The sequence below is a fragment of the Hyaena hyaena genome, unplaced genomic scaffold, assembly GCF_003009895.1.
Source record: "Hyaena hyaena isolate Hyena2069 unplaced genomic scaffold, ASM300989v1 scaffold_3, whole genome shotgun sequence".
In the NCBI taxonomy this organism is placed as follows: Eukaryota; Metazoa; Chordata; class Mammalia; order Carnivora; family Hyaenidae; genus Hyaena; species Hyaena hyaena.
Genome location: NW_024080635.1, coordinates 5,816,684 through 5,832,445, shown reverse-complemented (window position 1 = coordinate 5,832,445; position 15,762 = coordinate 5,816,684). Strand labels below are relative to the sequence as shown.

General features: G+C 41.7%; 1 protein-coding gene across 2 annotated transcripts in view; it reads right to left on the bottom strand.

Annotated features, from left to right (window-relative positions):
* WASF2 (WASP family member 2) overlaps nt 1–15,762 on the bottom strand; it is a 74,577-nt gene that overhangs the window by 18,862 nt on the left and 39,953 nt on the right. For both annotated transcript variants that reach the window (XM_039231317.1, XM_039231327.1), the window contains exon 2: nt 2,369–2,541. In XM_039231317.1, coding sequence (XP_039087248.1) covers nt 2,369–2,498 — 130 coding nt within the window. In that variant the 5' untranslated portion in view covers nt 2,499–2,541. The remainder of the gene's footprint in view (nt 1–2,368; nt 2,542–15,762) is intronic.

The following is a 15,762-nucleotide window of genomic DNA, read 5'->3' as shown; positions in this document are numbered from 1 at the left end:
AGCACGAGTGGGGAAGGGGCAGAGAAAGGGAGACACGGAGAGGGAGGGAGGGAAGCTAGAACCAACAAGCCATGAGATCATGACCTGAGCCGAAGTCAGACGTCCAACCGACTAAGCCACCCAGGCGCCTCTATTTTTTTTTTAACTTTATTTATTTATTGAGAGAGAGAGAGAGAGCGCGCGCGCAAGAACGTGACCAGGGGAGGGGCAGAGAGAGACAGGGAGACAGAATCCCAAGCAGGCTCCACACTGTCAGCAGAGAGCCTATTGTGGGACCTGAACTCAAACTGTGAGATCATGACCTGGGCTGAAGTCAGACGCTTAACCCACTGAGCCACCCAGGTGTCCCAAGACAATAACTTAGGTGAGAGCCAATGAAGTCAACAGGGTAGTGTTGGCAGAGACAGACCTGAGAAGTTCTTTGGAAATCTTACTTTACCTCTTACCAGCTGTTGTCTCTCTAGGCAAGTTACCTTACTTTTCTGAGCCTTCATTTCTTCACCTGAAAAATGCGAATACCACCACCTACCCTCACAGGATCACTGAACAGATTACATGAGATCATCTATGTCAAGATCCTATTAAAACCTGGCATAAAATGGGCAATTAACAAATGTGACCTCCCCTCTCACCACCCTCTCCCCTTAAGAATTATTTATTTCCATCTCCTTTCGTAGATTATGAGCTCCTATAAGGCAGAGACCAGTTCTTATTATCACTGTATTCTCTCAGCATCTGGCACATAAAATATGTTCAATACATGTTTATTGGATGAAAAAAGGGTCAGTTAGCTCTACAACGTGAGGAAATCCTGGCCCTCAGATCGGTTTCCTCAAGATGGGAGTGGTCTGATCACAAGTGGGGGAGTGAGCAATGACATCCATCAACACTACCCTGGAAAAACACCTGAGAGAGAGCATAACTCCTGCTGAGTGAGAGTAAGAAGCATCATTAGCTAGATGTCCTTTGTCCTATGGAGGAGGAGCCAGTGTGTGATTGACTACCACCCATTTGGCCTTCTCAGGGTGACAGAAGCAGAAATGATGCTTTTAAGAAGCAGTGAGGCTCTCTACAACCTTCATGTGCTTCCCTGTCAGCTGCACGGCTACGACACTGCTGTCAACGTGCCTTTGTGTAAGACAGGCACAGGCAGGGTTTCGTTTCTTCGTGACGCCCCATCCGGGTTTCCCTAAGCCCTAGATCAACGGAGATGGCCTCTGGAGCTAGGAAAAGGCTTACGAATCTCAGACTCCATGCATCATACGGTCGTAGAGCTCTGTCTCCTCAGGCCCCTCTTTCAAAGGCAGGGCCTATTACTATCTGGGGGAATGCAGGCTTTCCTGACATCCCGCTGCCTTTACTAAGGGCGCTGATGCAACAGAAGGGGCGCATGTCTGAAAGAATTCATACCAAGATGTCTTTGCTAAGGAAGATCACTAATATGGCAATTTGACAGAGGTTCTTATGGGAGCTGGAGTGGCACTAAGACAAATGCAGAGCCTACCCAAGCTTTTGCCCTTCCCATACCTCAGCTTCAAACAAAGTCAGCTTGATTCAGAATGAAATCCAAACCACGCATGTACCCCACCCAAGGCAGTCTCATTCATTCTTGCCAATTAAAAAACAAAACAAAACAAAAATATCGTTGAGCTGGCTTTCCCTCAGCTCCAAAACAGACTGGGCTAGCAACCATCTTCCTGCTAGAGAAGAATGGCTCCAGCTACACTTTGTGTCATTGTGTGTTCATGCAGCTTGCAGAATTCTCAATACCCTAGAGACTGCAAAAGTAATTTGCACCCTGAACTTGGACCTGGGGGCTTGCAGCACAATTAAATGTGTACGGGGGTAGACAAGTCAGCTAGAATCTCTCTGAGTGCATGTTTGCTTTACTCCTCTTTGGGAAGAAAAGTTGGGGGAGGGGGTGTAGGGTAAAGACTATTGGCACATTTGAGGCTTCAACAAAGTCAGCTACATTGAACAGCTCGTGCAATTATGGGCACATTCCCCAACCCAAGATACTGCTCTGTGAACCTCCCACTTTACACACAGAGAATTCTGCTCTGTCATTCCATCTGCAGTTTCTGCTGCAGCCCTTCCTGCCACCCTTCCCACAGATTTCTTTTGAAGCAGGTGGAGGGGGAGGTGGAGGTGGAGGGAACCTAGAGGGTGGTGGTAGATGAAGAAAAGGTTGAGGGGAAGAATCTGTACCAAAAATGAACCTCTCTTTGGGGAGAGGGGGAGGGATACATTTTCGCATTACCTAGGGAAGGCAGATGGGGGAGAAATAGGAACACGGGAGGAGAAAGAAACTAAATAAAGAGCACCAACGACCCCTGAGGGCAAAGCACAGGCTCTCTGCGGCACTCACTCAGGCTGCCCAGCTGTCGGATGACATTTGCCAGGGTGATGTTGGTCACGCATTCCAGCTCGCTTCTAACGCTAGGCAACGTCTGACGGCACAGGTGCCTTGGCTCGATGTTCCTCGTTACTAACGGCATGGTGGACCTGCTTCAGGCAATGTTCTGAATGATGAAAAACAACCTAAAAAAGAAATAACAGGAAAGTATTACTCAACCACAAATTCCAGGCACACTAGGGCTATGTGAGTCTTTTTTTCTTTTGTCTTGTTCTGATCTAAAACAGCTTTAAAAAAAAAAATCTCTCCTCCATCATTTCTTCTTTTTTAAGCTCCCCACCCCCTCCTCAATCTTTAAGGTTTGCTATCAGAAGGCTTACTGGATAAGTTTAGATATTCTGAACTAGTGACTGCCGGCTGAATTACACAGGCAGCATAAAAACCTAAAAACCTTAAAATAACAATGATGCTCCAACCAACAAGAATCTCCAGAGGCAAGGAGGCATGGTCAGAAAACAGTCCATTCAGCAGGCTCTGGATAGTATGGACGGATCCTATCCTTGGTGTATCCATAAACAGGACAGATCAGATTCCAGATGATCAACGTTAAGGATCAAGAAAGAGCTTCTGTCATCTGATCACCTCCACAACAGAAATTAAGTTGCCAATAGCGATTCCATTGATCTACATCAAGACATAACTTCTCTAGTTCTTCCTTGATGGATGACTGTTTATGTGCAACTAAACGTTAGCTGCCAGTGTCTATTAACACTCCTAAAGTTTAGTCTGTACGTTGACAGAATTAAAGAATATCAAGGAAACTTTCACACGTTCAATATGTCAAACACGAGGCTAAAGCAAACTGTGCTATAAGGTTCCCTAGTCCTTCCTCATCTACCCACCAGCTCCTTTTCGCTCTCCTATCCGTATCCGGTTCAACACACCTGGGCCAAAAGGCTCTTGAGACAGCAGGAAGTGTCTGGAGCAGACCGGAAACCTTCCAGTTACCGTTTCTTATCCGGTCAGCTGAGCCCCTTTCCCTAGGAAATCCCCACCACTTCAGGTTCGTGCTGAGCTATTGTTTTAGAATTAGATTACCAAATTCTTAGCTTTACAAGGATAAGAGGAGATTTCAGTCTCAACAAAATGGGTATGACTACAGCCAAGGCATACTGGGCTGTTCCTGTTTCTGAAACTAAAGACACTTAAGTCAGCCTAATGATTTTCATGCTAGGGAAAATGCAAAATCACTTCAAATGAAAAGGTAAAGCATAACATACCCAAGTCCCAAGTATTGCATATTCTTCATTAAAAAAAAAAAAAGGCAAAACAGAGGTTTACTTACATCAACTCTTAAAACACCAGCTTATCACCAAAAAAAGTTGACTGTGAATACAAAAAGCTAAGTATCACAGATCTTAAAAGTGAACCAACATATTGTCTGACCAAAAGAAAAAAAAAAAACCTTCAGGCTCAAAGAGGGAGTAGAACCCTTTGGAACAGACTGCTCCTTGTTATGGACATTCTGATCTACTAAGAGTAAAAATAAAACAGGAAGCCAGCAGCTTGGGGAACAAGATTTCCTGTCACCAACAGCAACAGCCCAAGAACCAAGAGAATCAGCTGTTTGCTCATAACTCTGAACCTCCCTTTAATAGTCACTGTGTGGCAGCTGTGCCTATCTTTGGGGTGCAGAGGTGTTTCCTGAATATTTGTCTACTGTCTAAGGAAATAATTTTCATTCCATTCCTCTGCTAAATTCCCCTTTGACTCAACAGGTTTTCTAATCCAAACTCTGGACTTTCCCTTCCAGTCTAACTCCTCTTCTTTTACATGGTGCAGAGGGTTATCAGGTACTAAGATGCAATCATTAAATTAGTAACTCTGGGCGCCTGGGTGGCTTAGTCGGTTAAGCATCCGACTTTCGCTTGGGTCATGATCTCGCGTTCGTGGGTTCAAGCCCCGCGTCGGGCTCTGTGCTGACTGCCAGCTCAGAGCCTGGGGCCTATTTCGGATTCTGTGTCTCCCTCTCTCTCTGACCCTCCCCTGCTCACGCTGTCTCTCTCTCTCTCTCTCCTAGAAATAAATGAAATAAATAAATAAATAAATAAATAAAATAAATTAGTAACTCAATGGTGAAAGAGTTTAGAACAAGAAAGGAGGCAGGAGGTTGCAAATTAAAGAACTTCACAGGGCTCTGTACACCATCCTCTGGATGCTCTTAGACTCTCAAATTCCGAGCTTTCTGGAAGAATCAAAATTTGATGGTGCAGCCAGAGATGATTGAAAACAGCCACTTGTGGCTCCTTCTATTAGCAATCATTTCAGTACTTGTTCCAGCTTCTTAGGAGCTAAAGGAGCCAGATCTCCTTGAAATTGTACATCAAATGTGGCCACTGACAAGGCATTCCAGACGTTCTCTCTGGACACCTAAAGGAAACTGGATTCCAGATGGCTAGGTACACGCAGAACTGTGAGCCAGGAGGGGGTACTTCTAACAAACACCTTGGTACTTTAGAATTTGTGCTTTCCCAAGGGCCTTGAGTAAGTAGACACAAATGGATTCCATTCTATGTCATATGGGTGGGGAACCACGTTTTCAATAGCAAGATGGCTTCCTATCTCTAAAAAAAGCTGGTTGCCACAACCAGCTACGGTGTATAAAGGCCGCTTTTAGGCAAACAGGCTTGAGCAACAGAATGCAGGAAGGGCCACAGTGACCACTCGGTTCAATGCAGACAGGCCCATCAGGTGACCCACCTCAAAATATCTCCAGGCCCTAACTGACCAATGGGCTACTTACAACTAGGCACAGCTACCAAAAAAGGGAGAACTCCATATGTCCCCATACCTCCTCACCTTCCCTCTTTAGAAACAGCCTCTATACCTCATTGCAGACAGCCTCTCCCTGACTGTCCTCTCCACTGTTCCCCTACAGTGTACTCCATAAACTTCTATCTCCTTTGTTCTGCCTCAGATGAATTCTTGTCACTGCCTACAGCATCAGCTTCCATCTGATCAGTGATCTGTCATTTGGGGCCCTCATCTAATAGGGAGAGACACCCCATTTAGACACCACAGAGAGTACTCAAGAAATGATAATATGTTAATATCTATTGAGACAAAACAAAAAGAAAAGTAAATCTGTTACTAAAAAAACCCATCTAATATGTTTCAGAACCACCAAAGAGAAACAAGATTCCCTGCTATATGGAATTACCTGAATCACTGTTCATTTTCCTTTTGGATAATCAAAGTTAGTTATATTTGGCAGAAGATGTATGGAATTATGCATGATCTGAAACACAACAGAACTTCAGCAGAAAAAAAAAAAAGCCTACATTCTAGTGAAGATAAAAACTTAGAAACAGGGAAAGACTCTCAAGGCTCTTGACTCAACTCAGCTTCAAGCTGTGCCATTCAAACATACTAGGGTTAGTACCCTGACTCAGATACCTTACTAGCTGTGTGATCTTGGGCAATTTTACTCGAGATACTAAATAATGTAACATACATAAAATGTCTACTACAAGGCTAAATAAAAGGGTAGTTGTATGTGGTCCATGGACCCGAGGAAAATCTTCCTGTAAAATCAATTTTATTCACTGATAAATATTTTTAAACACTTTCAACTATAGACATATTATGTGGTAGAATGCAAAGATGAACGTAAAGATGAAACAAATGTAAAGGTGAAACCCTGGACTTAAAGAAATTTACTGAGGTTTTTTCCTCTGGAGGTTGCTCCCAGCCAGGCTTCTGGACCTCCTGAAGAACACACATTCTCTCTCTCTCCACACTTTCACACTGAGTTCCTCATCTGATCCACAGAACAAAGAAAATGATTAGAGTGACTATTTTCTCAATTCTCCTCAAGACCGTACATAGCTAGCACCATTCCAGATGCACTGGAGAAAAAGTTAATACATTATATACAATGGATGCCTAATGGCATTAGGGTTTAATTCTCTCATGGAAATCCAGTTGAGAAAGGCTTCTCTATCATCAGTAGTCATTTAATGGAAAATCTGTGGAGTACTGGGTGTAGAGAAACCACTGAATTAAGGAAGTAACATGGTCAAATTTGCATTTTAGACAAATCATTCTAACAGAAGCAAAGAAGTTATATTTGGGCAGGAGAAGGCTGGAGGTATTGAACATATCAGTTGGGGCTCTTCACAGGTTAAGAAAATGACAACAGGAATGGAGAGGCCCACTACAGCTAGCGAATATGAATGAGGACAGGTTGCAGGGGGAAGGCTGACTCTTCAGTCCTATTTGCTACTCTCTCGATAGGTTTGTACAGTTATACTCACAAAGTGGTAAGATGTATGTCTCTATTAAAAGTATCATGAAAAGAGGTAAATGCTAGTGCCAGTGACAGAAAAGAAGACAAAGTGAGGAAAACCAAGAAAGTGGTGGTACTTAGCTGCCAAAAGTTTTGGAGCCATGAAAGAGTCAATGACCTGTCTTCACAGAATCAACAAGGTTCTGGGGCACCTGAGTGGCTGAGTCAGTTAAGATTCGGACACTTTTTTTTTAATGTTTTATTTTTTTTATTTTTTTATTTTTAAATATTTTTATTTATTTCTAGGAGAGAGAGAGAGAGAGACAGTGTGAGCAGGGGAGGGTCAGAGAGAGAGGGAGATACAGACTCTGAAACAGGCTCCAGGCTCTGAGCTGGCAGTCAGCACAGAGCCCGACGTGGGGCTCGAACCCACGAACCGCGAGATCATGACCTAAGCGAAAGTCGGACGCTTAACCTACTAAGCCACCCAGGCGCCTCATGTTTTATTTTTTTTAAGAGACAGAACGCAGAGTGAGCAGGGGAGGGGAAGAGAGAGAGGGAGACATAGAATCTGAAGAAGACTCCACACTCTGAGCTGCCAGCACAGAGCCCAATGCAGGGCTCGAACTCACAAACTGCGAGGTCATGACCCGAGCCAAAGTCTGACATTTAACTGACTCAGCCATCCAGGCGCCCCAAGCCTCTGACTCTTGATTTCAGCTCAGGTTATGATCTCACGGTCCTGAGATTGAGCCCTGTGTTGGGGCTGAGCATAGAGCCTGCTTAACACTCTCCCTCTGTCCCTTTACCTTGCTCACGCACGCTCCCTCTCTCTCAAAAACAACAGGAGCAAAACAAATAAAAGAATAAAGTTCTTTTTCAGTTATATTTTACTTTGATTAGGGAATTACATGCTGTAGTGATATTTGCTAATACGGGGTTTGAGAAGGTCTTACACCTTGGGAGATGTTACACAGGAGAGGAACTGAATTAAAACCACTGTGGAGATAGAAGTTATAGGGAACTAGAATTCAATTTAGTTAGTTCCTTTTAGTTAGAGCTGTTCTATATTAGAATGGGTTCTCTTCAGACTTTATGTGTTCCCAGTATGATCCTCTGGATGACCAGCTATCAGGAATGTTGCAGGAGACATTCCCCGACTACAAGATGTTGATGTTGAGAGGTCAGATTGGATGACTTCTACAAGGTCTTCTAAATCAAAGATGATATAATTCTCACTCTGGGCTTCAGTTTCCTTCATCTGCAAAATAAAGGGACTAAGCTGGATGATATTTGAGAAGTTCTAAAATTTCTAGATTTGCTTCTAAGTTGCTATAACCTCCTCACTTGCCCAACGTCGACTTGCATTCTTAACACAAGGCCTGAGGCAGGTCTAAGAACTGTAGAGAGGGATGGGTCATGGCTATGAATCAAACTCTCCTCCACATCTAGATTCATCGAGTTACCAGGACCTGTGGGATATAGAATGGTCCAAAGGAGAGCCAGACAGAGCCCTGAGGTTAAGCTATTTATTTACATCCTGGGCGGCTCCCAGACTGATCTGAGAGTTGGCTACCCAAGTAAGTCCAAAGGAAAAACTGCCTTTGGAACAGTTCCAGACATGCAGCCAGACTCAGCAGCAACCCCATCTTTACTCCTATTTTCAGTTTAAGGGACTTGAGAATGAGTCTGAGAACAAGTAAAAGACTTTAGGCATCCCTCCCTAGTCACAAGCTGGCGGTATATGGTCCAGTCTAGACTGTCAGTACCATGGCAGAATTCATGCTTTGAACTAGAGACTGGATGAGGTGTTCTCTTAGGTCCCTTCAAACCTAAGTAAGATTCTACAGGATTATATATTAAAAGTTATCACAAAATATTTATATATGACATGCGGTCAGTGTAAAGTCAAAAGACTTTGACATCTACCCTACACTCTCACAACTCAGATCCCAACATCTTGAAGCAGAAGTAGGGTGAGGTGAAAAAGACTGAAAGGGTGGAAGAATGTAATAAAGGAAGGCTACATGTGAGGAAGGACACATTCATCTATACCCCACTCTGAATTCTTATTATTACCAGGACAGAAGACAGATTACTGCTCATTTTGGCAGCAATATTTATTACTAGCTATTTATTATAAATAAATACATAATGCTTCATTTAGAGCCAAGGTCACTGATAACACCTGCAGATTTCTATGGTTGTTTCCCAAAGCAAGGATATCTGAGCTATAGCAATAACCATAACAACAGAAATGCTTCTCAAGGCAGTTCCTCTTTGAAACATACCCCCAAAATGCTGATCAGCAGTAGGAGGGGATGAGAACATGTGGGGATGTTATATGTGTGGCAATTAGGACTTCTGCTTTCACTTCAGCATTTCCCACTGTTCTACAGTTAACAGCAATTTGGATGGAGGCCTATGAGAAGAGCTTTACTTTGTAGACCAGTTTCCTCTATCAAGAGACAAATTTCTTTATGTTAAAGAATATGCATCCCACAGGGGTTCAAAATTCCAATTGAAAAGTCAAATAATCATTTGATTTCAAAATGATAGACAATACACAGGCTAACTGTAATCTAAATCTGTCTATGAAATTGTTTAAAGAAGTATGAATTTATTGTTACATACAGCAGTCCTCACAACTATGCAAAAAGCACAAGAATGCCTCATTACAGACTTAGGTATCCACCCACTTCCTGTTGAAATACTGGGTGAGGCTGAACCTACAAATATAACTAGACTCCTTCCAAACACAAGGAATCACTGACAAATCAGTTTAGGTCACTAATGACCAAGAGAGACGGCAAGACAGAAGTGAAACTCCTATGGTTGACAGAGAAAGTATCTGACCGGGAGAACCAAAAAAAAAAAGTTATCTGTGATCCAAAATCAGGAGAAATTTCCACTTTCCTAAAGTAATGACAAAGGTGATGAACCTACATTCAATAAATCTAAGGCTCCTTTTCCTGATTTGGTTTTGGGCAAGTGGCCCAGGAAACAGGACTTCTAAACTCCAGCGTTTTACTCCTTGAGCACACTATTCATCTATCAAGGACCACTCACACCTGGTAATTCCATAACTTTTTATTACCCTTTGGGGGCAATACCACCTTTTGTTCTTACCTTTATTACTCTTTAGGCTCTAATCATAGTTTTGCTCTTAAAGCTAAAACTGAGGGGATCACTTTCACGTCTAAAAATTTTTTTTTCTAGTATAAAAAGTTCCACAGACAACTGCCTCTTTATTGGTGGAAATTAGGCTCTTTTCCATCTGGTTGTCCAAAACAAAACAAAAAAACCAACATTTAAATAGTAGACCTTGAACTTAGATTCTAGTTCTTAAATTTTGTTAATGTTTTATTTATTTTTGAGAGAGATAGAGAAAGAGTGCAAGCAGGGGAGGAGGGATAACAGAAGACCCGAAGCAGACTAGGCGCTGAGAGCAGCAAGCCGGACGTGGGGCTTGAACTCATGAACTGTAAGATCAGGACCTCAGCGAATGTCAGATGCTCAATCAAGCCACCCAGGTGTCCCTGGATTCTAGTTCTTAATCTAATGACTGGCAAATGGGGAAAAAATTTCAATCTATCCTTCTAGTTCAGTTTTGGGCTGCACTAAAAAAAAAATACTCGAAAAGATGCTAACACTGAGATTTTGTTTGCCAAGTATTCTGATCTCCAAAGGAAAGAATTATTCACATAAAATACTTCTTGTGTCTCCATCCTGGCCCAAGTTCCCAGTTATGTATCGACTTATAATACACAGGGTCTACAATGTTATCACTTTCAGTTACAAACTTTCAGTTACAAACACAAAGTTCATTTCACATTCCCAATCTAATGCCAATTTTTAGCAATACCCAATTCATCAAAATGGAATGGTTTGAAATACGCCAAACTATCCATCCATCTAAATGGGCTTACTTCTACTCACTGAAAACATATAAAATATGAATGATTTTACTTAGAAATGGAGAAATCTTACCCCTGGTATTTGTGGGTACTCAAGTACCAGATCTTTCAGCTGTGGTCATTAATTCAGCATTAAATTTATATAGGAGTCTAGCATGAAAAACAACTAAGCTCCTCTGAAAAACAAATGCCAACATACAAACCAAAACAAAACAAAGCATCAAACCTCAACAAATCAGTTTGCAAGATTACTAGAAATATGTCACTACTCACACAAGCCCCAGTAAAGTATTCTTCACTTAAAAGAGCTTCCTTTCGGGGTATGCCTGGGTGGCTCAGTTGGTTAAGCATCCGACTTCGGCTCAGGTCATGATATCAGGGTCCATGGGTTCGAGCCCCGCACGGGGCTCTGTGCTGACAGCTCAGAGCCTGGAGCCTGTTTCAGATTCTGTGTCTCCCTCTCTCTGTGCCCCTCCCCAGCTCGTGCTCTGTCTCTGTCTCAAAAGTAAATAAACGTTAAGAAAATTAAAACTAAAAAAAAAAAAAAAAAAAAAAAAAGAGCTTCCTTTCTTATTCATCACCAATGACAGAAATAGTGATCTCTAGTTACTGGTGCCTAAAAATCTGAGATAAGACGGTAGATACAAAATGTATTCTTCTCCAAGTACCTGGGCTTGAGTACCCATGTATAAGCTAAACCTGGGCATGTGCTACATATGGGAACACACAGTGGTTTTTATGGAAGAATGTCTAAATCCCACTTTACTATCTTACTCAAAGATAGAGAGGATGGGGCTATGTGTAACCTACCTTTCTTGGTTCTTGCAAGTAGCAGTGAGTATTGTGCTAGGTTAAGCTCCCTATAGACAGGTCACTGGCACAACCACTGGTGATAAGATCCAGAGGCGGTTTGAAAAAGAGGGAGAAAGGAGATGAACCACATATCAAGCACTGAGTGAGTCTCATTTCATCCTGCCAGCTGTCTAACCATTCATTTTAATCCCTATGATGCCTCACTTCATATTTCAAGCTTCTTTCTGGGATGGAGAGGCCAAAAAAGAAACTGACTTTACACAACTGAGAAAGGCCAGAGGGAAAAAGGTTGCAGAGTAACAACAAAAAAGGAGATTCAGCAAAATGTTTTGCTGACAGCTCAGGGCAACATACAAACATACCGTGTGGTCATGGAGCAAGCAGAAGCAGCAGTCCTGGATGTGACTGTTAATACACCAACTTAAATACGGAGAAGAGACCTAGCAATCACAACCGGATCTGAAAACCAGGGAATGGAATTATGGAGCAAACTGCAATTTCATATCAACTGTTCTATTCTGCCAGCTGTAACAAGAATTCATTCCTGAAAAAGTGTCACACACTCATCTGTCACTAATAGCCAAGCCGCCAGCAACTAAGAGTCAGCAGCAAAGGGCAGCTGTACATCTACTTCCTCTCACAAGGTCTATTCACCACTCAAAATATGGGATTTATAAGGGAAAGTCCTTGAACAGAGGGAAAGCACCCATTCTTTTCTTTCTACTCTCAGTTTACTAAGCAGTTACCAAAGCCCTCAACACCTAATAAGCAGTGGTGTAGAGTAGCAACAGCATGGACAGTAAGAGATGGATGTGTGGGTCTTAACTCCCTACTGCCAAATTTTAGCTTTGGCACCTTGGCAAGCAGTGTGATCTCTCAGTCTGTTTCCTAGTCTCTTAAATTAGTATAATGATTCCTAGTTTGTAAGGTTTTTATGAAGAAAAATAAAATAATGTGTGTATAAAATGCTTAACACAGTGCCTGGCACAAAATAATTATAATAATAGTCACAGTGATGGGCGCCTGGCTGACTCAACCAGTAGAGCATGTGATGCTTGATCTCCAATCAAAGATAACATTGGACACAGAGCTTACTTTAAAAAAATAGTCATAGTGATTTTTGTAGTAGTAGTAGTAGTAGTAGTAGTAGTAGCAGTAGCAGTAGCAGCAGCAGCAGCAGCAGCAGCGGAAATACTAGTTCTACACATAACTAGCATTTAACTATGTGCCAGGCACTGTTCTAAATGTTTTTTTTTTTTAAGATGTAGTGACTTTAAGTTTTTTTTTTAAGTTTATTTTTATTTATTTTGAGAAGGAGATAAAGCACAAATTGGGAGAGGCAGAGAGAGGAGAGAGAGAGAATCTGAAACAGGTTCCACATTGTCAGCGCAGATGTGGGGCTTGAACTCACAAACCATGAAATCATGACTTAACCCGAAGTTGAATACGCAACTGACTGGGCCACCCAGGTACCCCTGTTCTAAGTGTTTCATGGGGCGCCTGGGTGGCTCAGTCACTTGAGTGTCTGACCTCTGCTGGGGTCATGCTCTCTTGGTTCGTGGGTTTCAGGCCCACAATTGGACTTTCCACTGAAAGCACAGACCCCTGCTTTGGATACTCTGTCTCCTTCTCTCCTGCCCCTTACCCCTGCTCATGTGTGTGTGCACACATGCACACTCTCTCTCAAAAATAAATAAACATTAAAAGAAAGAAAAATATTTAAAAAAGGTTTTATATGTGGTTCCCTCAACCATTAAACAATACTACTAATAAGTTTCAGGTTGTATTAAGTTAACTAATTATACTACCTTTATCAATCAATGAATATTTATCAAGTAGACACTAAAAGACACAAAGAAATATAAATTCCCTCTGCTGACTACAGGAGCTTATAATTTGAGGAGACATAAAACCAGTTTAGTAACAATACAGCAAATAAATACAAGTTCAGTTATCAAATGAATGATGGAGTCAATGATAACACTAGGCAGTATGAAAAGATCACTGTGAACTGAAGGGATCGAACAGGCAGGATTTGGATATAAAGTATAAAGAGGAGTACACTCATCATGAACACTGAGTAATATACAGAATTGTTGGATTCCTATATTGTACATGTGGGACTAACATAACACTGTATGTTAACTATACTGGAATTTAAAAAAACTTAATTTAAAAGATACATCTAACATTTTTTTAAATAAAAAATACATCAAAAAAAAAAAAAAAGGAATAAAGGGGGAAGGTTTTCCAGGTGGGGGTAATGTAAGCAGAAGTCTTGAACTCTATCACTAAGAATTTATGGAAAGGTTACAATTCTAATGGGCTTTTTATCACATTTCATCAAATCTAAGATGCCACTGATTATGAGATGTATCATGATTCAAGTTCAAGAGATGTTAAAATGTGGGGAGGGGCACCTGGGTGGCTCACAGTAGGTTAAGCGTCTGACTCTTGATTTTGGCTCAGGTCATGATTTCACAGTTCAGAGGACTGAGCCTTTGATGGGCAAAGCCTGCTTGGAATCTCTCTGCCCCTCCCCAACTTGCTCTCTAAATAAGCAAACATTTAAATAAAAATAAAAATGTGGGGAAACGTACATCTTAGAATATATTTATTTTTTCAGTAATATGAAAGGGTAGACAAGATAATCTTTAAAATTTCTCTCCAATGCTAAAATGCTACAATTCTATAACTTAGACTTCTACGAGAATATTCAAATTCCACCAAATCATCAACACCACAAGAAGAACAAAGATCATAAAAATGAGAGATTGTAACCTTACTCCACTAATTATCTGCAAGGCTACCACATTTACCTCCTAACCAGTATGTTCGTATTTTCCTTTATATGCGTGAACATAAAGCTATTTTAATATCTTGGATTGCTAATTCCATCATCTCTGCCATTTCTTAGTGTTTCTACTGAAGGATTTTTCTCCTAGTTAAGGGCCACATTTTCCTGGTAAATCTGCTGACTTTTTAATGTTTGTTTGTGTTTGTTTGTTTTTAGAGAGTGCACATGCGTGGAGGGGTGGGTGGAGGGCAGAGAGGGGGAGAGAAAGAAACCCAAGCAGGCCTCACATCAGTTCAGAGCCAGAGCCAAACGTGGGGCTCAATTCCACAAACCGTGACATCATGACCTGAGCCAAAATCAAGTCAGAAGCCCAACCAACCAAATGAGCCACCCAGGCGCCCCAAACTTGGTAACTTCTGATTGGATGTTAGACATTATGCTATTACAATGTTGAATATCTAGCATTGTTGTCTTGTTTTCAAAAGTGTTAGACTTTATTCTGGTAGGCAGTTGTTACTTTTGGTTCAGTTTGGTACCTGTGAGGCTTGTTTTTAAAAAGCTTTGTTAGAATGGCTCTAGAGGAGCCTATACTCTATGGATATTTTAGCCCCAGTGTGAGGATGCGGCCCCTCCGCAATCTCTACTGGGTGCTCCCAGTGAACACCATGGGCTCTCCATTCTGGCTGGTAGGAACTCAAACACCTCCCTGCTAAAAGCTTCCTGGTCACTCTTTCCCCATTCTCCCTTAGTGTGACCCCAGGCATGTGTGTGGTCAGCAAAGATTCAGTAAGACCCTGAGGAGATTTCTAGACCAGTTCTTCTTCATAGCTTCCCCCTTTCCAGAACTCAACCACACTGCTTTCAGTTGCTTCAGCTCCTCTTGAACTGTAATATGTCTCTTCAGTTCAGCAAGACCAGAGTGCTCTGCTTGGAATCCCCCACCCTGCTCCATAGTTAGAAGAGATATCTAGATGCAGTGCGCGCGGGTGCGCGCGCGCACACACACACACACACACACTGGAATATCACTTAGCCATCAAAAAGAATGAAATTTTGCCATTTGCAATGACATGGATGGAGGTAGAAGTATATTATGCTAAAGGAAATAAGTCAGAGAAGGACAAATACCATATGATTTCATTTATATGTGGAATTTAAGAAACAAAACAGATGAACATATGGGAAGGGGAGAAAAAGAGGGAAACAAACCATAAGAGACTCTTAACAGTAGAGAACAAATTGAGGGTTAATGGAGGGGAGGTAGGTAGGGGATAGGCTAGACAGATAATGGGTATTACGGTGGGTACTTGTTATGATGAGCACTGGGTGTTGTATGTAAGTGATGGATCACTAAATTCTACTCCAATACTGTATTGTATATTAATGAGCTAGAATTTAAATAAAAATTTAAAAAGAAAAAGAAAGGAAGAAGAGACATTTAGACAGAAAGCCAGGTAATCACAGGACTCGCCTCCTTTATTTCCCTTCTCACAGGGATCACAGCCCTGTGCTTCCTGCTTAGGTCAGGGTTGATTTCCAATCTAGTTTTGCAAGGCCTTCCATAATAAAGAGGTATTATAAAATTCTTAAA